The sequence below is a fragment of the Leiobunum rupestre genome, chromosome 4, assembly GCF_980474605.1.
Source record: "Leiobunum rupestre chromosome 4, qqLeiRupe1.1.hap1, whole genome shotgun sequence".
Lineage (NCBI taxonomy): Eukaryota > Metazoa > Arthropoda > Arachnida > Opiliones > Sclerosomatidae > Leiobunum > Leiobunum rupestre.
The window spans coordinates 69093525-69117556 of record NC_143387.1 but is presented as its reverse complement, the minus strand read 5'-3'; the positions used below and the strand labels follow the sequence as shown (position 1 = coordinate 69117556).

General features: G+C 35.1%; 3 protein-coding genes across 6 annotated transcripts; 1 reads left to right on the top strand and 2 right to left on the bottom strand.

The window, feature by feature from the left end:
- The first annotated feature begins 538 nt into the window (after positions 1 to 538).
- On the top strand, positions 539 to 6330 carry LOC149948861 (erythroid differentiation-related factor 1). The gene is made up of 16 exons (XM_090174025.1): positions 539 to 652; positions 1336 to 1592; positions 1708 to 1771; positions 1831 to 1956; positions 2013 to 2072; positions 2133 to 2212; positions 2273 to 2459; positions 2522 to 2767; positions 2834 to 3247; positions 3306 to 3629; positions 3692 to 4052; positions 4131 to 4355; positions 4418 to 5025; positions 5088 to 5167; positions 5567 to 5787; positions 5880 to 6330. Exons 1-16 carry the CDS (start codon positions 575 to 577, stop codon positions 6236 to 6238), a joined length of 3690 nt encoding a protein of 1229 aa, XP_090030151.1. The 5' UTR covers positions 539 to 574; the 3' UTR covers positions 6239 to 6330.
- hfp (Poly(U)-binding-splicing factor hfp) lies at positions 6297 to 15760 on the bottom strand. Of its 3 annotated transcripts, none has more exons than XM_090174026.1 (12): positions 15609 to 15760; positions 15346 to 15397; positions 8682 to 8893; positions 8349 to 8609; positions 8090 to 8286; positions 7922 to 8024; positions 7555 to 7867; positions 7288 to 7475; positions 7110 to 7200; positions 6858 to 7042; positions 6604 to 6793; positions 6297 to 6541 (listed from the first exon to the last, which is right to left on the bottom strand). In XM_090174026.1, the coding sequence occupies exons 1-12, from the start codon at positions 15666 to 15668 to the stop codon at positions 6432 to 6434; spliced, it is 1962 nt and encodes a 653-aa protein (XP_090030152.1). In that variant the 5' UTR covers positions 15669 to 15760; the 3' UTR covers positions 6297 to 6431. The 3 variants fall into 3 exon arrangements, with proteins under 3 accessions (XP_090030152.1, XP_090030153.1, XP_090030154.1); XM_090174027.1 differs by having other exon boundaries at positions 7297 to 7475; positions 15609 to 15759; XM_090174028.1 differs by lacking the exons at positions 15346 to 15397; positions 15609 to 15760 and adding exons at positions 9214 to 9317; positions 9680 to 10556.
- Positions 15761 to 21281: 5521 nt separating this feature from the next.
- Positions 21282 to 23095, bottom strand: LOC149948859 (uncharacterized). Of its 2 annotated transcripts, none has more exons than XM_090172749.1 (5): positions 22749 to 23095; positions 22569 to 22693; positions 22174 to 22495; positions 21657 to 22028; positions 21282 to 21595 (listed from the first exon to the last, which is right to left on the bottom strand). In XM_090172749.1, exons 3-5 carry the CDS (start codon positions 22415 to 22417, stop codon positions 21516 to 21518), a joined length of 696 nt encoding a protein of 231 aa, XP_090028875.1. In that variant the 5' UTR covers positions 22418 to 22495; positions 22569 to 22693; positions 22749 to 23095; the 3' UTR covers positions 21282 to 21515. The 2 variants fall into 2 exon arrangements, with proteins under 2 accessions (XP_090028875.1, XP_090028876.1); XM_090172750.1 differs by having other exon boundaries at positions 22174 to 22492.
- Between the last annotated feature and the right edge of the window lie 937 nt (positions 23096 to 24032).

Below are 24032 nucleotides of genomic sequence, written 5' to 3'. Positions count from 1 at the left end.
ATAATTACAAATTTCTGATTTAAATTTAAAGTATCGTAGGGACGAGAACGCAAAAATTAGCATTTAGAATCTTAAAAAGCAAACTTAATTACTCGTATACACTCGTAATTTAATTTTTCCGTGGTTTCGCCATTTGCAGGACTAGCGGCATCTATCGCCCGATGCGACGGAGATTGTAGATGATTTAAAAATTCCTCGGTTTACTATATTCCTCGATTTAGCAACCAAATGTTATAATTACGAATTTCAGATTTTATATTTAAAGTATCGTAAAATTAGCATTTAGCTGCTTCATAAACACCCTTAATTACACAAAAATTATAGTAATTTAATTTTTCCGTCGTTTGTTTATCGCACGGCAAAAATTCCTCGTGTATTATTATCCGCGGTTTACTTGCTGGGCGCGGTGTGACCAAGCCCTCATACTACTATTTGGTAGCTTTCCTTCAATTTTCTCGATTTCCTCGTTTTCCGGGTTTTCCTTGTTTTCCTTGTTTTAGTCGTACCCGAATATAGACCCCATCAAATTTTATTAATCAGAGGGAATGTTTTGACACCTTATTATCAGTAGAAAATGGCTTACTCTGTAAGAAATACCCAAGACACTATTTGCAACACTCCAGATCAAGATGAAATGAAAGAGAAACCAAATGTGCGTTTTTAATAGTCATTGAATCTTTTGGTATAATAAGCGGCGTAATTAAGAATATTTCAAACCTTTTCGCTTTAAAAAGGGTTGGAGTTCTATATTATACTATAACTGTTAAAAGAGAGGTACTTTATCCATGGGCTAAGAAATGATCATTTCTTAGCCCATGCTTTATCCTTCCCTTCATTAAGACATTTGTTTTTCTCTCTACTTGATCACCCAAAATATCTTCCCATTAACTTGAAAATTTATGCACAAACTGAAATGCTATTTGGGCCCGTAGCAATGTAAGCTGGTGTGATGGTCAAAGCCTATTGCCAGATACCTAAAACAAAATGGCAATTGACATTACATTGGAATGGGTGTCTACTATTTGTCCCCCAAGAATGTTCACTATTATGGGAACAGAAATAATTAATGCCCAGATTGCTTTCATAACTTTTAAATTTTTATAAGTTAAAAATAAGAAATTAATTAAATAAAATCTTGGAATCATAACTGGTACTTCATGGTGTTTTAAAAACATTTATTTTTATTCTTAAAAGTTTTCACTAGCTTTCGAATTGTCAAGTGAGAATTTACCAGTCGTTATTCCAAGAATTCATTTAATTATTAGATTTTAACCATAGTAACAAATTTTAATTTATATGAAGAAATTAATTATTTGCATTTAACAATTTGTGAAGGAAATAGATACAAGTGGAGTTAAATCAATCGCAGTTGTTAAAAAGAGTATCATGGCAGCTAGTGATCCTCCAAGATTTTTGCAACTGAGCCTGGATACGAATCTGAATGACCCGCCTTCAAACTGGCTCAGAATGCGAGCAATTCATAGAGATCATCGTAAAGTTAGCAATCGCAGGGAAACAAGAAGAAGTGAAGAAAGCCGTGAATCTTCGACTCCTTGGATGTTTCCTAAGCAAAATTCTACATTGTTTTCCAGGTCATAACTCAACCAAGAAAAACTAAATTTCACCGCTCATACCAAAAATAAATAGACATGTTTTTGTCTATTTATTTTTGCTCATACTGAACCTCACAAATTATATTCTTTATAGCTTTGTGATAGCCAATAATTTTCCTGATTACGTTGGAGAAGTAGATGTAGTATCGGATGCTGAGGTTGGAAATTAACTCTAGAAATTAGGCAAAATTGTCTAATATCTTCTCTTCTGCCCTAGAATATAAAGAAGCTTTTAAAGATTCCATTTGCGAACAGCCACATCAGTATGATGGTTCACAGAGTTGGAAAAACCATCTTGCTTGATGAATTTGACATTCACAGCCACCTCTTACGGGCTTCAAAAGTATAATAACTAGGTTATAATTAAAATATTAACTTCTTGATATTTACTGTTTACAGAAAGAATGGCAGTGGTTGAAAAAGTTCTACTATGATCATTTAACGGAATTACAAGAAAATGTAGATGTTTATGACTAAAAGATCTGACAATTGAATAATAAAATTATTGCATTCATTTAGGAAAAGAAATGCCTACGTAAAAATAAAAGTAGGGGTTATTTGCAAAATAAGAACATGCTATCAAAGTTCCTATATCACAGGTAGAATTAAAACTTAACTCATAGTCTAGTTCATAGTTCTTATAACAAAAAATATTTTAGTGTGATGGATGAAGATTTAACAAATGACAATGAAAATCATCCAGATGAGACCGAAGATTTTCGAGAGGAAGAGCAATTCTCGGAATGTAATGAAAGTTCGAGTCCCATTCGTATGCCCTCCTTAGCCAGCATAACATTTCAAGGAGGATCCACAGTAGAGCAATTAGTTCCTAGAAGCGCAGAAGAGGTTCTTTGGCTATACCAAATTGTATTACTTTGGATATTACTTACATAGTTTTGGTTATGCAGATAGACCCTGGGAAAGAGCACCACGAGTTCCTAAGAAATGTCCTTTGGACATTCGAAGATATTAGAATGCTGATTGGGTCCGACCTTCCAATTTTTGGAGGAGGGACTCATCCGGTCGTTAGTCTTAGACTTCGTGATATGAATAAGCCAATAAATGTCCTTACTGGCCTTGATTATTGGCTTGATAACTTAATGTGTAATGTCCCTGAAGTGGTTATGTGCTACCATCTAGATGGGATTGTCCAGGTTTGTAATGTTAAATAAAATATATCATAACATCTGCTCTCTAGCTGAAATTTTATATCATTTTAGAAATACGAATTGCTTAAAACCGAAGATATACCTCAAATGTCATCTTCTTCTAAGTTTTCCCCAAAATTGGTCAAAGACATAGCTCAGAATTTGTTGTCCTTCCTCAAGTCCAAAGCCACTAAAAGTGGGCACACTTATTGGTTGTTAAAGGGCAAACACGATGATGTGGTTAAGCTTTATGATTTGACAACCCTTTTGGACAAAGAGGAAACATCTCAAGAACAGGATGATACTGCTGAGGAAAGCTCCATACCCGCTGAAGTCCAGAAAAGAAATCCCTTTACTTTGCCCGTTGCCATGTTACTTTATAGAGTCGCAATCAACATGAAAGAATCCAAACAAGGCAAGCCAGGCACTGTTTTTAAACTTCTGAGCAATTGTCTGATGCTCATTGACAAAAACACCCATCCACAGGTTATTACAAACATAACTTTGTTACATGATATTTGGGTTATACTCTCCGTCTTTCTAGGTAGCAGCATCAGCTCATTACCTTCTCTCTGAACTATATTTTCCAAATGATTTGGAACCTAATATAGTTCATCAGTCATACCACGCTCCTTTCTCTGAAGAGTGTGAAGATTCTTGTCAAAGTAGTTCCGATGAGAGTGATGAAGGGGTCAAAGCCACAAATAAACAAGACGATAGTAAATTCTCAGTCGATGTTAAATCATTATGCACAATCCCAGCTCCTGGTGTCGGAAAAGAAGGTCTAAGTGACGCAGAGAAAAATGTACCTTCTTTTGGAGATAACTGGCTAGAAAGATGTACACAAGCCCTCAAGGAAGTTGTTGAAGTATAATTGACCCGCCTTTTTAAAAAAAAAGTAACCTTGGTGAGTAATTAAAATTTTTTTAGGGACTTCAATGTATCGCTTTAAAATTGCAAATGGTCAGCAAACCTGTTGATGCGGGTGGTAACAATTTAGGTTCAGAGTCATGTAATAAAGCCGAGTCCCAAAAAAAGAATAAAGGCAGTGATGAATGGATGCAATTTGCAAGACCAAATCAGTCCATTCCATTACCATTTACGCCACTCAACACGCAAAAAGAAACAGCAGTCGTCATGTCACCAAAACAAAATACTGGAAAAAATTATTGCAAAGCCATGCTCTTACTCAAGGCAGTCCAAATTTATGGCGCTCTGGGGGAAATTGCCTGCTCTAAAAAGGAATATGGAAGAATATTGCAGTGCGTGAAACTTGGATTATCTTGCGATGGTGGTTATTTTTAATTTTTATTGGCAATTCAATTGCAATAACAATTTCAACTAATGAAAAACATTATTTATACTGCAGAAAATCTTAGCCAAACTATTTATCACACTTCAGCCAACTATTACGTTACCCATTTATTAGGACTGGCTGGGGATGCCCACATAGTATGCATGCGCAAAGATGGAAACAGGGAATCTTCACTTTCCATTGATGACATTGCCTTGCAGGCCCACAAGGAGGAATTCAACGAATTTTCAATATTGGATACCAGTTTCAAACAATATTTACTGCCTGATTTAGAATCAGGTTGGTCCAACAGATGTGAAAACTTACAGAGAGTACATTTTTAAATGATTTTATTTGTACAGATTATAAATGGTGTTATTCTTGGCCTAGAAACATGGAAGAAGCCCTAAATTTAGGGGCAAAGTGCTATAAAGCTGCAGTTATGTACTTTCGAAAATCTGAAGTGACTGGTTCGAAAAAGGATGCTTATATAAGCCTCACTAGAAGATTAGCTAATGTTTGTAATGAATTAGGAATATTTTATATGAATGATGGCATTTTAATATGGAACAAAACTGGAGTTCTAAATGATACAGTTTCGTTCCTGTGGAAAAACAGCGAAGAACATTTAACAAGCGCTCTTAATGCTTTTCAAGAAACCAATGACGAAATAAACTCAGCATTGCTTAACTCTAATCTTGCCCGCCTAATGCGATTATGCGCATCAGCCTGCCATACTTTGCCTAGTTCCTCAACTAATGCAAAAACTAAACCGCTAACAACTAGAGAGAAACGTTACCATCAAAAAGCTATTCAATATTACCAAAGGGCCATTAACATTTTGAAAGAGAATAAGATGGAAATCTCTCAGTTGTGGGAAAGAATACATTGGGACCTGTGTTGTACTCTTTTCACTAAAGGCACTCAAATGCAAGACTATCCGCCTTTAGAAAATGTATCCCAGGAACAAGTAAGCTCACAGTCAACTCCTTGGTTATAATGTCGCCTATTTAATTTATCTACCTCCTATAGGTTGAAAATGAGATAATCTCAAGCATGCAAAAGGCACTGGAATTGTGTGATATAGATTGGGGACCTACCAGGCAACCTGTGTTAGTGTTATTTAGTGGCTTTAAGATTTTATTTATTTTGGTGTTGATAAAGATTTTTATCAGAAAAAAACCCTGTCGATTTTCCCTTTCAGTTAACATGGAAGCTTATAAACTGCTGGATTTGTTATTATGAAATGAAAATTTAAAAATCCAGCAGTTTATGAGCTTTTTAGATTGGCCGCTATTTGGCTTTGTATAAACTGAAAAGGATAATAGCTATTGTAAGTGCACCATCTTGGTTTGGAAAATTGTTTTTGTAATTGGAAAAAAATCTATGTTGGTTGTTTTGATTAATAGATGAATCTAATTATGACTTGGTAAAATAGTGAATTGTGCCCCTTACAAATTTATATAATTAAGGGATTTTATGAGAAGCTTTAAACATTTCTTTATTTCTAGTTATCAATATAGGGCAGCTACTATCCACCATCGTCTCGGTTCTTTGTACCACAATGCATTTAGAAACAGAGGTTCTAGTGATCATCATCGCAAGCAATTGAAACAGCAAGCAGAGAACCATTATGCAAAGGCTGGTAATTTATACGAAATATTTGGAAATCCCAAAGAATTTGTTTCAGTTTTGTTGAAATGGATGAGTTTAAGAGAAGCTAATATGGCCGGTAATTTTAAATTAATGACTTGGCAATAGAAAGTTGCTTTGTGTTCAATATTTATAAATTCCCCCTTTAAGCTTTTCTCTTTTCCAAATTAGCTCAAACTGGAGCCAAATCAAAAATAAGAACTATACACAGTGTGTTAGAAATAGCAGTCAAGAGTAAAACAATATTGCAACAAGTAGTGACAAAGGATAAACCCACCACCAATGCTAGTATTAACGAATCTGTATCAGTTACACTGGAAGAGGACGAAGAGGATTTGGACTCTCTCTTAATGTTATTGAGTCAAAGTATAACAAAATTACTCAAAGATCTTTGCAAATTTCAAAAATCTAATAAGGCCACTGAGAAACTATTAGAGAAAGTGACATCCATTTTGGAGAAAGATAATGTGATGGAAAATATATCCAGTGCCTTGGATGATATAGAAAAAATCATCGAGCTAAAAAGCTAACTCTTTAGTTTCGAACTTTTCAAATTGCCAAACCTTGTGTTAAATGGAATGAATAACCTTTTGAGTTGTAAATACTCGTTTAATTAAAACATAAAAGGACTTTTACTTACAGAATTTCTCTTCTCAATATACAATAAGTTTGACTTTTTTAATAAATTCCACTGGATAGTTGATATAGTATAGAGAGAATTTTTTAACCAGAGAGGTCATTGGCTTCGTACAGTGTTTGATCATAGAGTTCCGCCCTAACAATACGTCCTCCAAAGTATCGACCATTTAACGCATCTTTAGCTTTTATGGCAGCTATTTTAAGAAAAAATGTAGTTAATTTATAATATATAAATTAAAATCTAGAAAATGTTTACATTGTGTCTGAGCAAACTCAACAAAAATTTTAACAATAATTTCTGCATCTTCATCTTCAGATTGCCTTTCCTGATAAATAATAACCCGATTAACAGCTCCAAATCTTCCACACTCATCAGTTACTTCTGATTCTAGTTCATCATCTAAATCTTCGACTCCAACCATGTTTCTTAATATTACCACAGATGACTATAAAAAAACATGGCTTAACTCTTAAAGTTTCTCCTAACAGACAATATCACAAAAAATGAACCTCTGATCTCCTCATTAGTTTCTGCATCAACAGTTGTCTGGCATTTGAGCCTTTAATCACCATATTTTCTTGTTGCTGCAAAGTTTGGGACTCTGACACTTCCTCCGCTAATTTTTTTTCTAATTCCTCTTGTTCTGATTGTTTCAACGCTGCTGCAGCTGCGGCCGCTGCATTTAATTGCGCATCTAAATGAATAAAAGAGTAAATTTATATCATAAAGTGGAAAAATTAATTAAAGTCCAGTCTTTATACCAAGGAGAGCTGGGGCGGATGGTGTGGATGTGGTTGGTATAACAACTGGAATAGAATGATTAGGTAAAAGATGAGCCATCTGAAGATGTTGCTGTAAAGAAAAAATGCACGGAGATTTAAGGACATAAGATGCTATTTAAATGTCAAAAATAAAACGGTAAGGTCTATAGAACCTCACTTTAGTTACTTGTAAAAGATGTTGAGATGGTTGCGATGATGGAATTAGATTTTCTAGAACTGAGGCAGCCGTTGTAGCAGGTGGTAATGATGGTAAAACGATAGTTGGTGGAGGAATCACTATGGCTGCCGATGTCGTAGCTACTGGTAGAGATCCAACAATACTTGTAGGAGGGATCGGAGTAACACCTGTATTTGGTTTGAAAATATAAATGTGTAAATAACAATTAAATGCAAATTTTGGATATCATTATTATAATAATTTGACCTGTGATAACACCAGGAGCTGTGGAAGCTAAAACTGGTTGAGGTAAAACGGGGGGAGCCACCAAACCAGGTGGTCCTATCGTAGGAATAGCTATTCCTGGTGGAGGAATAGCGGCAGCTAACGCCACTGCAGCAGCAGCAGTGTTATTTGTAGGAGTTGTTGGGCCAGTTCCCAAACCTAAAGCTAGAGCATTGCTAGCAACTGCATCCATGGCTTGAATTTTGGCTGTTGCGGCTGCTGCCGCCACTGCAGCAGCCGTGGGCATTGTGCTAGGTGCACTTGGTACTGTTAGAGCGTTTGGTGGTGTTATAGCCTAAAAAAAATTTTTTAAAAGCTAGCTCAATTATAAATGGTAAGAGATACTTACTCTGCCAACCCGTAGGTACTGGCCTCCTAAATCAAACAAGTTCATCGAAGCTATGGCATCTTGGGCAGCTTGGTTGTTCTCATACTCTATGAACCCATAACCCCTACCGAACAAAAATTATGAAAATACGCAAAAAGTGCAAAAATGGCACACAAAGTGGTAGCCTACTTATGTTTTCCAGGAATACTAGAAGAGGTTAATTTGCAATATCGAATCTTCCCAAATGCTTCAAATACACTTTGAATGTCTGCTTCACAAAGATCCTGATGAACTGAAGCAACATAAATACGGTTATAGGTCTTAGCTTCTTCCATTATTTGCTCAATAATAGGCGCAGCTTGAGGCATATTGCTTGGTCTGCCAACCTACAAGACAAAAAAAAGGTAATTTACTTGCATCAAATTAAATTAAAAATTTTATTTCATACTTTTATGTTCCTTCCACCAATCATAACACCATTCATCTGATCCAGAGCTAACTGGGCAGCTTCAGGGAGCTCGTACTCAACAAATGCAAAACCTTTATGTTTCTGCGTGACCGGGTCCCAAGACATATTGATAGATTTGATAGGACCAAATGGCAGAAAAGCCTGTCTAATTGTATCTTCTTTCAACTCAAAACTAATACTTCCCACATACACCCTACACATTAAAACCAAAGCTTGATGACGCTGAAGTGTTTTTTGTTGCTTTAAAATGAAATTTACGATTAATTTGTCTTCCCCCAATGCTCTATTGAATATATTGAGAAAAGTAACAACCTGTTGTTGATGAGCTATTGTTTGCTTCATAAGAACGTTCTTGATACTTTGCTCCATGGCATACTTCTTAGCCCGAGTCACCATTTCATGTTGATCGGTTGTAAGTTTGGCCAATCCTAGACCTAAGAGTGCGCTGGGACTTCGTAAAGCACCGGGTCCAGCCAAAACTGGACCAGTTTGTTCAACTTGCGGAGAATTAATACCCGAGCCATCTGAAAAAAGCCACTGGATAATTAGTTTTAATATTACATCAACCAAATGTGCTTGAGCGAATAGCACAGATATAGTTAACAATAACCGTTTTTCAATTTACAGAAAAACCAATTAAGGCTTGTTAACTAATCTAAACATTAAGAAGAACCTTTGGATTTCACAAAGAATATTGGCAATATAAATTGTTCTAATTTGGAGAAAAAGACAAAAAAAAACAGCGATTAAAGCACCATTAAATTTATGTAGAGTACACATGATTTCTGACAACCTTTTCTTTAGTTTTGGTGGTTAAGATTTAAATGTGGATTTACGTGTTTACCGCTGGTATTTTCACCAATGAATCGTGCATGTCTATATCGCTGCCAGAGCTACAGTAGACCTAGGGGTTGCATGTGAGAAGTCGTTTGCACTTTGTGTCACAAACTACACAGCATAAAAAATAGGAGAGAGAGAAAGAAAAAAAGAGAAGAAGAGAGAAAAACATATGATTATTTAATTTTGATCATTGTCAGTTTATTTTTTTTTCATACGCTATTTCTGATAATTTGTAGTTAATTTTAATTATTAATGGTGGATCAGGATTGGTTTTTTATATCCAATTGTGAAAAGTAAGCTTAAGACGCAAAATGTTTAAGTGCCTGACTTTTTAATAAACTATTCAGAAATTAAATTGTTATTTAATTCTCTATAGCCTAGAAGAGGGTGCAGCTCTTAAGATATAAAATTCGCTTTAAATAAAAAAAAAACTTAAAATCTCAAATTTAAAACAATACAATCTGACTAACAAGATTAATAGATCCAGTAGCGAGTGGCCAAATTCATTCCTTTGAATAATTTTCTTCCGTGAACTGTAATATCGGCAACCAAAAATGGCACACGGGGTCCCTATATAATAACACAGTAGAAAAAAAGAGAATATCCTCACAAAAACGAAGTCTCGGTAAATTATTTAAACTTTCTTTAAGAAATTTAACTAATGAATGATTAAGATATGTACAAATTTTGGCCATAGCGAAATTTTTCCTAGACTCCCTCGCTACGATTTGATTTAAGGGGACAGTGCCTTCGAAAAGATTTTAATCCAGTTTCGTATCTCCAGAATCTCCTCTGCAAGGAAGAGGCACATAGCAAACAAAATGCAGAGCCGACTACAAAAAAACAAGATGGGAAAAAAAGAAAGATGGATCAAATATCAACCCTCCCAGCCCACCAACCGCGAGAAACAAAAAAACCCCCAACGCAATATAAAAACCATTAAAGATTAGTTCAAAAATCAAGCCTACCTCAATGTAAATAAATAACCAACTTAATCTCAATGCGGGAGTGGTAATTTTTGGTTTCAAAAACTATCATAAACCACTGAAAATGGAAAGCTTAATTTTTTTCTCAGCTCGTGTTGCTTTGGCATGTATGCCACGAAAGTTGTCAAAAAAAACCAAAATGGACCCATTTTTAGTTGTGTCTGCATTATTAAGTCAATTAATGGTCTAAGCAACAACAAGTATATAAAATATCTCTTAGCGAGAAGTATACATCTCCCTGTTCAATGGTTTTTTTAAAAGGAATAGCAGTTACAGGGAAAATACATTAATTAACACAATGATTTTATAAAACTATTACATCAGGAATGATAAAATATCACTACTCTCTGTAATTTTTACATTTAACATCATTTGCTGGAGTATATTTATTGGAATATATCATGGTTTTGAGAGAAAATTTCAGATTATTTTTCACTTTTATGGTCTAGATGGATACTTTTCTAATAAGATATATATTTTATAATTCTGGTGTAACCAAAATATTCAGCTAATTAGGGTATACAATTTGCGTTAAACCCTTATTCCCAAATATTTTCAAGAAGAACAAAGACTTAAGAAAATGTTCTTTAAGAAAACTTTCCATTGTCTATGCAATATTAGGCGTACAAGATTTAATTGTCTATTCAAACTTACCTTTTTCTAAAAATTAAAAGAAATTTATACTAAAGCTAAATCTATATTATCGAATAAATATAAACTGGGGCAGGCTTGATTTTTTTTACCATTTAAACAAAAAATGGTAAAAACAGTCGCGATAATATACCGTTGAAAGAAGCCAATCGGTGGCTTTCACAGTAAGCCTACTGAGTTTAAAATGAAAAATTTGTTTCTAGCTGCACCAGCGGTAAGTGTAAGATTTGGTAAGGGGCGATTCAATGGAAAGTCGGTATAGAGGAGGCAATTGTGACTCGGTTGCACCCTCTCTCATAATCAGCTCTGAAATGATAAAGAAAAAGAAAAACAAGAAAAAGAAAAAGCTTAGTTCAAACTTTCAAATATTAACCAACAGTCCGTCAAGTTTACTTTTGCCAAACTGATTTAGCAAATGATTAAGAAATAAACATGAAAATATGGCTCTTCGTGATAACAACGAATGTAAACCAACAAATACAATTCTTTAGAATATCAAACGTTAAAGTTCAAAAAACCCCAAAAGAAACTATTAGTACCATATTTCAAAATACTTTCATCTAAGACTCTAAGAAATGTACTGATAACCTATTAACTGAAACAGAAATAATCTAAACTATATACCAGATATGCATTAGCAAAATTTTATATACCCTAGCCAACCATATTACCAAACATTTGGACTAATTGAAAAATTTTAAGTACTTAAAAAAAAAACAGGTTTTTGTAATTCAATGAGACACGAAAAAGTTTAAAAGGATTGAAAATTGTCTTATAAACAGGGAAATTTCCAGTAAAATTTTTCTAGTACAGTGTAAATAAGAAATTCCCTATTGAAAAATAAACAAAATAGACTATTTTTACATATAACTCAGGGATTTTCTTCTTTACAGCTTCTATTCAATACATAATATAGTGCATTTGGAGATTTTAAACAATCTTCACTCTACCCTGGGATTTTTAAATGTTTTTAAGTTCATCCTCTACACTTTTCTATTTTCATATCCCAATCAAAAAATTAAAGTAAATAATTGAAATTGTGAGAAAACTAAGAAAAATGTTTTGTCTTTTCCCACTGAGAACACTCCTTCAGTTAATTTAAAGCAAGGGGCACCAAGATAAAAATTTCAGGAACAATCTAAGCTGTGGGATCATTTTGGCCCATTCAGGGTGAAGTGTAGTACAGCGGCCTCATCGAATTTGATATTAATTTTAGTTACGCCTGATAGACCTTGTCACGTAGATGTCAATGGTATTTTTTATTTTGGCCGCAAATGATTATTTAATTGTTTAACTTAATTTTTTTAATTTTAAAAATTTCTCATTTTCATTGAATTTTATATTAATTTTGGTTACGCCTGATAGACATTGTCACGGAGATGTCGAGGGTAATTTTTATTTTGGCCGCAAATGATTATTTAATTGTTTAACTTAATTTTTTTAATTTTAAAAATTTCTCATTTTCAATGAATTTTATATTAATTTTGGTTGCGCCTGATAGACCTTGTCACGTAGATGCCGAGGGTAATTTTTATTTTGGCCGCAAATGAGTATTTAATTGTTTAATTTAATTTTTTTAATTTAAAAAATTTCTCATTTTCATTGAATTTTATATTAATTTTGGTTGCGCCTGATAGACATTGTCACGTAGATGTCGAGGGTAATTTTTATTTTGGCCGCAAATGATTATTTAATTGTTTAACTTAATTTTTTAATTTTAAAAATTTCTCATTTTCATTGAATTTTATATTAATTTTGGTTGCGCCTGATAGACCTTGTCACGTAGATGCCGAGGGTAATTTTTATTTTGGCCGCAAATGATTATTTAATTTTTTAATGTAATTTTAAATTTCTAATTTTTGGGCATTTGCACGTGTTTTGTTGTACTTATTTCCGTCGTGTGTTCGCCGGCAACACAGTTTCGGTGTCCTAATGAATTCCACGTGATATTCCCTTTTTGTATAAAATCAGTTACAGTTTTTGTTCATTTTCTCGGTGTTTTGTATTTTTGGGCCACAAAGTGATATTCCCGTACTTTATCAAATCTTTTACAGTTTTTGTTCATTTTCTCGGTGTTTTCTATTATTGGGCCACTTTGTTTCTGGTTGAGATTAAAAGTATATACTTGGTGCGTAAGGCTTGGTACTGTCCTCTAGGTCGCGTTATAGATGGCCCATCGCTTTTTTTAGTATGGGGTTGGGGAGGCGCTGCGCGCCCCCAGCGCTTGAGCGAAGTGAGTGCGCGGCGCCGTCAGGCGCCAATAAGGGGAGTTTAGTAACGTCTTTTACGTGTTTTGGAAGTAATTATCTTCGTCGGGTTGTCGCCTACACCACGGCTTGTTACTGTTTGTTTAGGTTTCCACTCTACTAACTTTTTAACATTAAGTTAATTAATTTAATTATCATTTTCGACCCAAAAACAAAAGTTTCGTAATCAACGCGTCAAGTGCTACATTCTCCGCCACCCAAAAATACAAAAACACGGTAATTTCCTACAATTAGTACATTTTTAACATTAAGTTAATTAATTTAATTATCATTTGCGGCCCAAAAAAATTGTTTCGTAATCTGCGCGTCACGCGTCAAGTGCTACATTCTCCGCCACCCAAAAATACAAAACCACGGTAATTCCCTAAAATTAGTACATTTTTAACATTAAGTTAATTAATTTAATTATCATTTGCGGCCCAAAAAAATTAGTTTCGTAATCTACGCGTCAAGTGCTACATTCTCCACCACCCACAAATACAAAAACACGGTAATTCCCTAAAATTAGTACATTTTTAACATTAAGTTAATTAATTTAATTATCATTTGCGGCCCCAAAAAAAATTAGTTTCGTAATCTACGCGTCAAGTGCTACATTCTCCACCAAAAAAAAACACGAAATTACATGAGGCCGCTGTAGTGCAATTTTGCCCAAATTCACTATCTGGGAAAATTGGGAATGGTTTCAGAAACAAAAAGTTAAAAAAGAAATGACCCACAATCAGCTGTAAAACAAAATATATGGCATGATCTATCCAATTTCCTAGATTAGGTGATAACCTAATGCCGGTTGAGTACATCTAAATAGTTGCGTCACCCATGCTTTTTCCTATTGAAAAATAAATTCTACCCAAGATGGTGGCCACAGCCAAAGCTACAGAGTGTTAATTCCCTAGATATATAGAATATTAACAATGGGTATTGGGGTCAAAATTGATGAAGGTAACAAAAAATTGAGATTTAACCTGTAAATAGAGCTACATAGCCACAGTATGTCATCATGATTAACTCAAGTAAAAAATAGAAGTATATAGATAACACATCTGGGAATTGTACTTTACCCTCCGCATGCAGTAAAATTGTTGATGTTCTTAAAATGTAATAAGCATGTCAAATGCAAGATATTTAATAATTTTACTGTAAAATATCCCATAGGAAAGAAATGGGCTTCCGCTTTCCTTCACTGGAGGTTTTGCTTATATACACGCACTTAATTCCTTTCCTTGAACATAAATTTTCGAGTTATCTTACATTTTCTAAATAAGAAAAGCTACTTTATTTGGGAAAATTAGCTATTGGGTCCAAACTCATAACTATGCAGAACCATATATTAATTAAATTTCTACATGCAGTCTTCCACTGAAAGTAACTGGAGGCAAAGGAACCAAATAGGGAACTAACACTAACTAAACACTAACGCTTTGGCCACCATGTTGAGAAAAAAAAATTTCAATAGGAAAAAGCATGGGTGACGTTGTGTGACGTAGAACTGTTAGCTCCCTATTGGGCTTATGTAAAACAAAATGAAATCTTTAATTGAACTAAATTATCCCAAAAGCTGACTTAGTTTACAAATATTAAATCTCAAAAATTGTGTACCAAGTTGTAACTATTGTGTATCAATGGCCGTTTTGAAAACTACTCTTAAGCAGAAGTGTAAAAATATTTTAAACTGATGATGTTTTAGCTGGATATAATGATAAAAGGGTATTTTATTTAGGGTCAAGTCACGATTTTGGATGGTTTAGGGACCTTTAAGAAAAATAATAACAAGAACGAAGATACTCTACATTTTACCACACACAGAGCTATTTTGGATCCCTCCTAAGATCAGAGCATAAAAGAAAAACGCCTTAAGACAGGGAAGATATTACTCAATAAGTGAAGTTTAAATTTAACAATTGCAAGGCCTTTATTATATTTTTGAAATCTAAGTTTATAATGATGGGTTAAGTGAGGTTAATTATTTAGGCACTAAAATGCCAATAAAAACTTGCTTCTTATACTATGTTTTTACCTATACATGGGTATCATCAGTAAAAGTTAGATTATCTCTGTCAGTGAAAGAATTACCAATACTTGTAATAAACATTTTACATTAAATTTCCACTAAAAATATATTGGGCAAGCTTTAGCTTTCACTTATCTATTTACGTAACTTTACAAACACCACACCAAGTACATACATAATTGCTATTAGTAGATAAATGCTTATGAATTAAAAAAACATACCATCTGCTTTAAATTTCTTATTGACAATATCATCATCGTAATCCATAGCGCCCTGTAAGAAAAATCCTATAAATAATCACAGCAACTTAATTCCGCATGATCGACAGAGCCAAGGCTATATGGAAATTGTTTTGGTGATTTCAGCTTGGATTAATAATAATAATCCAAGATTTCAGTCAGTCAGTTTACCAACGTACCAAAGGCCCAAAATGAGCCGACAAGACAAAGAGAACAAATCTGTAGCATATTAATAAAATACACACTTTTATTTCTTTGAGTACAAAACTTCCATTATGATGGCTAGGAGAAGTTAATTCATCCATCTCGAATAAATATCCAATAAAGAGTTTTCCCACAAATCAAATTTACTACTCAACAAAGAATAATTATAACTTTCGCAGTCTGTGCCGCGAAATGGGTATCTTCCAAGTTCCAAAATGGCGAACCGGAAAGCAGTGTTACCGTTATTTTGGGTGCGTTAAGTAGACGAGAAAAAAAAATAAGTGGCGTACTCCTGTAATCCCAAGCGTCTGGGAGGTAGAGTTTGTGGATGGCCTTGTGAGGACGACCACCAATCCCCAACGGGTGGTCAGAATACTTCCGCCACGGGTGTCCCCACCCCTGTCCCCACGTATCCCCCCATTGGCGTGGCCGTTACTGTACACTTATCTCACTCTGATTAATCAGTTATTGTGTGCTGGTGTCTAAGGCCTTGGGTCGACACCGATGTGTGTATCTCAAAAAAAAAAGTAGACGAGAATTCTATAGTTATGTTAAAAGCAAATGACATGCTAAATGTTATATTATAAAAAAGTAGCCTGAGTACAACTTTGTTGAAGCTTGAAAAGGCTTATAGCGTTTTCCATTTGACTGCTCTCAAGCGCTATAGATCGCTCTTATCAACATTTTATGTTCCATTTGTGTGCTCGGATCATAGCCGTCTGTAATTACAGACGGCTATGCTCGGCTTAGCTCCGATCAAGTTTCACGTGTTCCATTTTCCACTCTCGGGTGCTCCGAGCAATTGAAGGGATGTTCCATTTGCAGTTTTACTCTAGTCGAGATCTATAACGTCAGAGACAGATTCGAAGCGAATCTCGAGCAATCAAATGGAAAACGCTATTAGAACTTTTAAAATGTTTGACTGAAAACATCTAATATTCTAATAGGGGTTTCAGTAGGTGGTTTTCTTTCACCTGTTCTGGGTATTTTGAGCAGGTTAAAAAGTGTAGCCATAGGGGTACATTTTACTTCAATTCTGTCTTGACGAAAAAAAACGAGTTGGAGCTAGAAGGGAGTGGTTAAAGGTTATTTACAAAAAGCTTGCCTCGGGTACGTTCAGCAGCGCTCATCGGACTCACCGATTAGTAATCGCTGACATCAGCGCTTTTTCGCGTTTCCGGTTTTGACGTCATCGTTTACCCACCATAGAAATCGGATAACAAACTAGAACGCTTAATCGAATGGCTGACAAGGCACCGATTAGATTCTTGGCTAAAACGACAGTAACGCCATCTGCGCTACCTCTAGAGGCGCGCTCGCGCGTAACTTAGTTAAAAGTTTTCCCCCGCCCCATTGAAATTAATGTAAAGTTGGCGATAATTAAACGTTAATTAACCTACCAAATGATATAAGAAATATTCCACTGACAATTTTTCCCGTTTATATGAACTTAAATGTAATATAAAATCGTCTTGAAAAATCGTTTATTGCTTTATAACATTCAAAAATAATATTCTTAAAGGCCATGTAGATAATCGAACATCTGCTCGTCTAGGTAAAGTTTGCGTTGTCAACGCGTGTATTAGGAAGCAAAATGAGATTTTAGAAAGTAGGTTGTAATTCGGAACGATATTAATACTTTTCGCGAATTTGGTCATCAGTGAATTATAAATATCACTTGAAATAAGTTTCAAGGTTTATTTAAAAGCTAGTTTCATAACTTTTCATCCATTGGTTCGTTCAGAATGTATCTTTAAACTTAAAGTAGACGAAAATTTTAAAGCGCTGAATCTTGCCCAGTCTTAAGCCTCGGTTTAATCTACTGCGTATTTTGAAACGGAAAAACCCGATTACTATCGTTAAATCTTGGTTAAATCATGATGGTGAACGCTCCTTGTAATAAGAAACAAATAACGAAATACGTTCTAAGCTTATTTAACGCAAAAAATTCCACGTATTTCGTTATTTGTTTCGTATTAAAAATATCATATTATTAATCCAAGATTTAATGATAGTAATCGGGTTTTTCGGTTTTTTCCATACGCAGTAGATTCCGAGCGAGGGGTTCGACACTCGTCTAAAATGCGTACGAAATTTGAAAATCTTCAAATCTTTTCGTTCAGATTTGAAATTTTATCCGGAATTTCATAAATTTACAAAATTTTCAAATTGTAGATGTGATTTGCAAATTTCAATGTGATTTGATAAGGTTTTGAAAATTTCGATGAGATTTGATAAGGATTTGAAATTTTTTATGAGATTTGATAAGGATTTGCAAATTTCAATGAGATTTGATAAGAATTTGAAAATTTGGATGAGATTTGATAGGGATTTGAGAATTTTAAAGAGATTTGATAAGGATTTTATCGTGATCGCCATTTTAATATTTTAATAATTTGAGTTATTCTAAAATCTATAGCTCTTTCGAGCTCGGTTCGCATTTAGCAATTTATCTCAGTATCTCATAACGATTCAAGGCGCTTCAAACCGTTTTCGTCAAAGTTTCGAGACTTGAGAGCCATGTTCGATCGTTTTGAGAAATCAAAATGAATTTTGAAAAGTATATTTTCATTTTTCAACGATCACTTTATCGAAGTGGCTCAAAACAATTTCAAGTTGACCATTCCAATACGGTGAAAAATCGTTCTCAAAAGCTAGTGTGAACCACGTTAATTATCTTCAAACCGCTTCGAAATCGTTTTCGTGACGTAAAACCACGTTTCTTCCATACAGATCCAAAACCGTTTTAAAATCGATTCCAACGTGTGACCGAAGCTTATGAGAATCGCAAATTTTGATTGTAATTAGGAAAAATTACTGCAGTTCGCTATTTAAATTTGAAATTATATAATTTTAAAGTGCCCAACGAAGCCAGCGTATCTCTTTAAGGGATATCTTAGCTTCAGTGGCGTAGCGTGTATTTCTTGTACCCGGGGTCAACCATAAATTTGCCGTCCTCAACCTCTATATTCGCAACTAAACAAAAAATCGGTGAAAATTCTGCTCTGTTGATTGCCAAAGAATTCAAGTCGTTTAAAAATTAAAATTTTATTCCGCGTATTTTTCACCTCGGAACTGTTTAATGCCATGGTCAATATCAATTTGTACCTCTTGTTAGATTGCCAAGATACCCAGATTTGTTAAGCGAACATTAACATTATGGTTTCCACGCGTTCGCAAATTCATCGTACCCCTGAAATCGCATTTCCCTGCTGCTTTGTTCTGTAGCCCAAACTTTGAAGCTTTCTGGCGCTCTTTTAAGTCATTGTAGGAACATAAATTATTGGAAAACTCTTTCCAAGACGACCTCTTTGTTCGTGATATTCGGACCGAGCGAGAAACAACAAGACGTACGACGGTCAGAATACACACAGTCCTTCTAATGTGTTAAGTGTGTTTGAGCTGTTCACAGCAACCTGCAACGCCGCTATACCTCATACAATATATATCCACGGCCACACATAATTGTATTTACACTTATTTGTTAGTCATACTTTGAAAGCATCGAAGATTCCTTCTATCAGTGTCACTCTTATTTTTTACTTCTGATCACACTTATTTGTTACTTCTGGTCATACGTTGCAAGCATCGCGTACTGCTCCGATAAATGTCACATGTATTTGTTACTTTTGATTATATTAGAACGTCCTCCGATAAGTGTCACACTTATTTGTTACTTTTGGTCATATTAGAACGGCCTTGAAAAATTACAGAGATAAATTCGCGTATAGTCTCTATAACCACACGTATTTCCAATGTTGGAAGTTGAAGGGGTACGTATACGCTGCCCAAAAAACCTTACTTAAAATAAAAATTAACCAACGTAATTGCAATTCTAGTTTAAATGGAAACCACAGCTATTCAAAAATATAACGTAGAACGCTAACCGATGAGCCGTGAATCCTTTTAACAAATAGACTATACTAAGTTTTGTCCACTTTTGACAATTGATACTGGACAAGCTATAGGAGCTGGACATGCATCAGATTTATAGTCCGGTGTACCGGTAAGATTGAAACCACACCACCGGAGGTCCGTCATCATAATGCCCTACGCCAGCGTCCGCAAGCCCGGACAGGTGACAAAACCAGCATGGGTAGCAGAACCCTACTACTGACGGTCGCACCCTCGACGCAAGCCACTCAACCCAGCAGAAGGTGCAGCAATGGGTCGACCAGCTCCCACTTCGCACACAGCAGTGGGAATAAGAGTGGATGCTCTGGCAACGCCAGCCGGCACCCTACCGAGAAACGGAGAGAGCCAAGCCCTTTGGAAGGAGCGCTTAAGGGGAACGGCGGGCACACAGCAGCTCGCATAACCCGGCACAGCTGGCACCGGATATCCCGGTGGAACTCCAAAAGGCCGGGAGATGGGTCCGCCGTGCCCTCATACGGAGGCCCATAGCCCCACAGCAGGCAACTCAATCCGCCGAGACGGCCAGTTTGTCCGGCCCCTCTCCGTTAGCCTGGGCCAAGCCCAGTTACCAGCCCACACCGGACCGAAGTTGGAGATGGATATAGGACCATTTGGACGGAGCTAACATCTCCCAGTGCGCCACCGCCCGTGCTGGGTTACAAGAGCCGGACCCCGACTCCCCGGTAAAGCCACCAGTTATTGCACACTCCGACCCCTCGTGGGCCAGCTATTCGCTAACGAAAACTCCGGCAGCGCCCCCTATCCACACTGCGTGTAACTGTATAGTGGTGATCAGCATTCAGCAAATAGTGGTGTGCTACTGATGAGATGGTATTATATACGTTTTAACAGCGAATTAGTGTTTTCTTGGTAAGTAGGATTGAATGTCAAGTTTAAAGACATAATGTTTGGTTCTAATTATATACTGTCATTAAGATTTGAAGTCCTTTTGGATTTACTTAAAACATTGTTAGAATAGGCCTTGGAGCAATATTGTTCAAATAAAAGATGACATCTCAAAAAGGTATGCTAACATTTAATTGGTATTCTATTATATTATCCTATTTTAACCTTTATTTATTCCATAATAATGAATCTCACCATGGTTGAAATTTGGAAATACATTGGGGAAAAGCCAAGAGCCTTAGAAGAAGGAGAACGGATGTTTAGAGAAAGCCCAAAAGGATCAAAATGGGAACAAAATGGAGAAAGTTGCTCGGGCCAAATTTCCGTGGCTTAAAAAAGTACAAGTATTGGAATATGGCCTCTTAATTAACTTAAATAATCCATTTCTAGCTTTTAGTTCAGATGGATTATACATGGAAAATGGAGAGATAAAATTACTCGAGATTAAGAAGAAAATATCAATTGAAGATGCTGTCGCTCAAAACAAATTTAACTTCTTGAAAATTGGAAAAGACGGAATTTATTTACCAACTAACGATTGTAGAAGCTACTATGCACAAATTCAGCTTGGCCTTTGTGTTAAACATAAAAACATGCTCATTTTTCTTGTATTCTCCCAAGGGCTATCTTTTAATTGATATTCAAAGAGACGAAGATTATTTGAAACAAAACATAGTCAAATTGTGCAATTTTTATTTCAAATTATATTTACCATTACTAGTCAAGAGTAAGTGATTTTTAAAACAAAAAAGTTCCTATTTTGTACTGTGCCAATTAGTATTATATAAGAAAAGTAAAATGAATTTGATCAATTAATGTTATAAATGAATTTTTACTTGGTCTTATTTATAATAAAAGATTTTTAAACTTATTTGATAAAAATTAATAAAATAATCATCATCGTCATTAAATAAGATTTAAACTTAGTCATCAAATTTATCATCTGCTAGAATTGGTTTTAGTAAATTTACTAATCCACATATGACCTTCAGAATTTCGTCACAGTAGGGAACTAAATCAAGGTCAAATTTATCATTTAAAATTTTAAATAATTTGATTCTTTGAATGGCTATCTCCACGTGAACACGAGCTGATGCAATTTTTGATTTTTTACACTTTCTTCCTTACTAAACTGTTATTTTTCTCAAAAATGGAGGGATGTGTAGAGCTATGCCATTGGCCGCACATTCATCTTCAATAAGGAAGCCTAAATTTAAGTTGAATGAGTTTTAAAATATTTTTTTAGCATATTACACTTTTATGCATACCTTTGTCAACCATAATTCCATCAATAAATTGTTCACAAAGATTTATGACCCCACTCTCAATGGTGACTTCCTTGTCGCTTACTTTTCCACCCCAGGGGTCGCTAACGAGCGTGATCATGCCAGAAGGTGAAATTCCAATGAGAATTTTTATTGTGTGAGTTCCTTTATAATGGATGTAGGTTGCCACTCTGTCGTGAAATGTGTTGGGCTTCATCATAGGTACTTCTGAGCAGTCCAACACAATGCGAGTATTATTAAACTCTTTAAAACATTTAGGAAAGTTACTTCTGATATTTTCCATATCCGGCCAAAAGATAAATTTCTTCAAAACTTCAGCAAGGGCACAAAGGGTTCTTTTGAAATATGTTGAAACTGTTCGATTCGAAATGACAAATAATGAAGCCACAGCGTCAAATGTCAAATTTGACTTAAGTTTCATTAGGGTTAACAGCACCCTATATTTTACAAGCATTAGAAAATTAGAGCTTGCTCTGGTTTTCAAGCCCTAAAACCTCACTTGAAAGGCTTTCAAATAGTTCTTTCCCAATGCCAGTAAGAGACACAAAATCAGCATTTTTCATTCCATTGCTTGAAATTCCAACTCTTGACCCAGCAAAATACTTTCCATGGTCCAAATAAACTTGAACACCAATAGACGCATTTATTACTCTAGATGGTTTGTGAGATTGGTCCTTTCCTTGAGCTTCAGTTGTTACTTCAGATAGCATAGCTAAGTTTGATAATGACAAAAACTTTATCATCCGGAGCTGGTTCACTTGCGCTTTCAACAACTTTTGGAGCAATGGAATCTGTTATTGGTGATGTTGAACATAGAACTGCTTGATTTAAAATTAAATTTGTGTTATTATTCTATTTATTATTTCACAAAAGTTTACCATAAAATAAGAATACCTTTAGAACGCTTTACGTAACGTTGAGCTCGTTCTTTTAATCTAACTTCGGTTGATTCTTTAATTGGCTTACATGGCAATTTTTGGGAGGGAATGGCGTTACATTTCAAACGTCTTCTTACAGATCTACGAGTTTTTCGATTAATTTATTTTAAAAAAATTAATATTATTTGCATCTCACCATTTCTTTCCAAGAAGTCATCAGCTGTAAAATGGGCGCTACAAATCTGAGCCCACTTACTAGGCCTTTTCCCCGACTTTATCTTTGTTAACCATACATTTAAAAGTTTCTTACAACTTGGGAATTTATGAAATGATAATCCTGGCTTTGGTTCTTAACTATTTTCTTCAGTTTTACGTTTTTTAAGCGCAGTATTATTGCAAAAAGGGACCGCACAACTTCTCCCACCTCTAGCGTTAATGTGAACCGCCATATTTCTTGGATTTGTTTTGATTTGGATCACCACTATACGCTGGAAAACCAAGCTGCAGGGGTAGCGACGGCAGCGCCACCTATACCCGTTTCGCTAGCGAATAGGAGCTAGAGAAAAATGGCAATGGACAATTTCGCTCATTTGATCAAGCTTCACAATTTGAAAAACATCTGTCGAAAGCCAAATCCCATAGAAGAAGTGCGATGTCCTTTGAAAAGATTTGTCAAAATTTGATCAGAAATTTAAAATTTTTAAATTCCCCGTGGAAATTTATGAATTGGTTGCAAGATTTCATAAAAATTTGCCGAAAAACCATCAAATTTTATAAGATTTATTAAATTTGAGAAATTTGTCGGAATCGATAAAATTTTCAAATTTTGCCAAAATGTTTAAAAATTTGAAGAATTTGAAAAGATTTGCCAAAATTTGATCAGAAATTTGATATTTGGAAATTTTCAAATCTCTGGCGTGTACGAAATTTGATAGAGTGTCGGACCTCTCGATTCCGAGGCTTAAGACTGGGCACGGCCAACTTCGATCGCACGTACCGCGCTTTAGCGGCCCCGTCAATCGCCTGAATTTACCGTGTATATATTTTCCCACCAGGGTTTCGCTACGACCAAAATTTAACGTTAGTCAGATAGGAAAAATCCACAAAAAAAACAATTTTTTTAAAATAAATTTAAAAAAAACCTTGACTTAAACCGAATGTAGGTTAATATTTAACCAATAGTATAATATGATTCTAATTTTTTAACGGTGTTTATAAATTATAAAAGAGTTAAACAGAAACAAAGAACATCCTCTAGATGCTGCCAGCAACATAGTATTATTCAGGGTTGCCACAAAATTTTCAAATTCAAATTCCCTGACTATTCCCTGTTTTCCCTGACCATTTTAAGAGATTTTCCCTGACTTATTAAGGGCAAAATTTTTCTTTCATATTTTACTTTTATCAGAAGTTAATAAATTTCGATGGACTTATATTTCAGTAAAAAGGTTATTGCAATGTTGAAAAAATTAGCCAAACA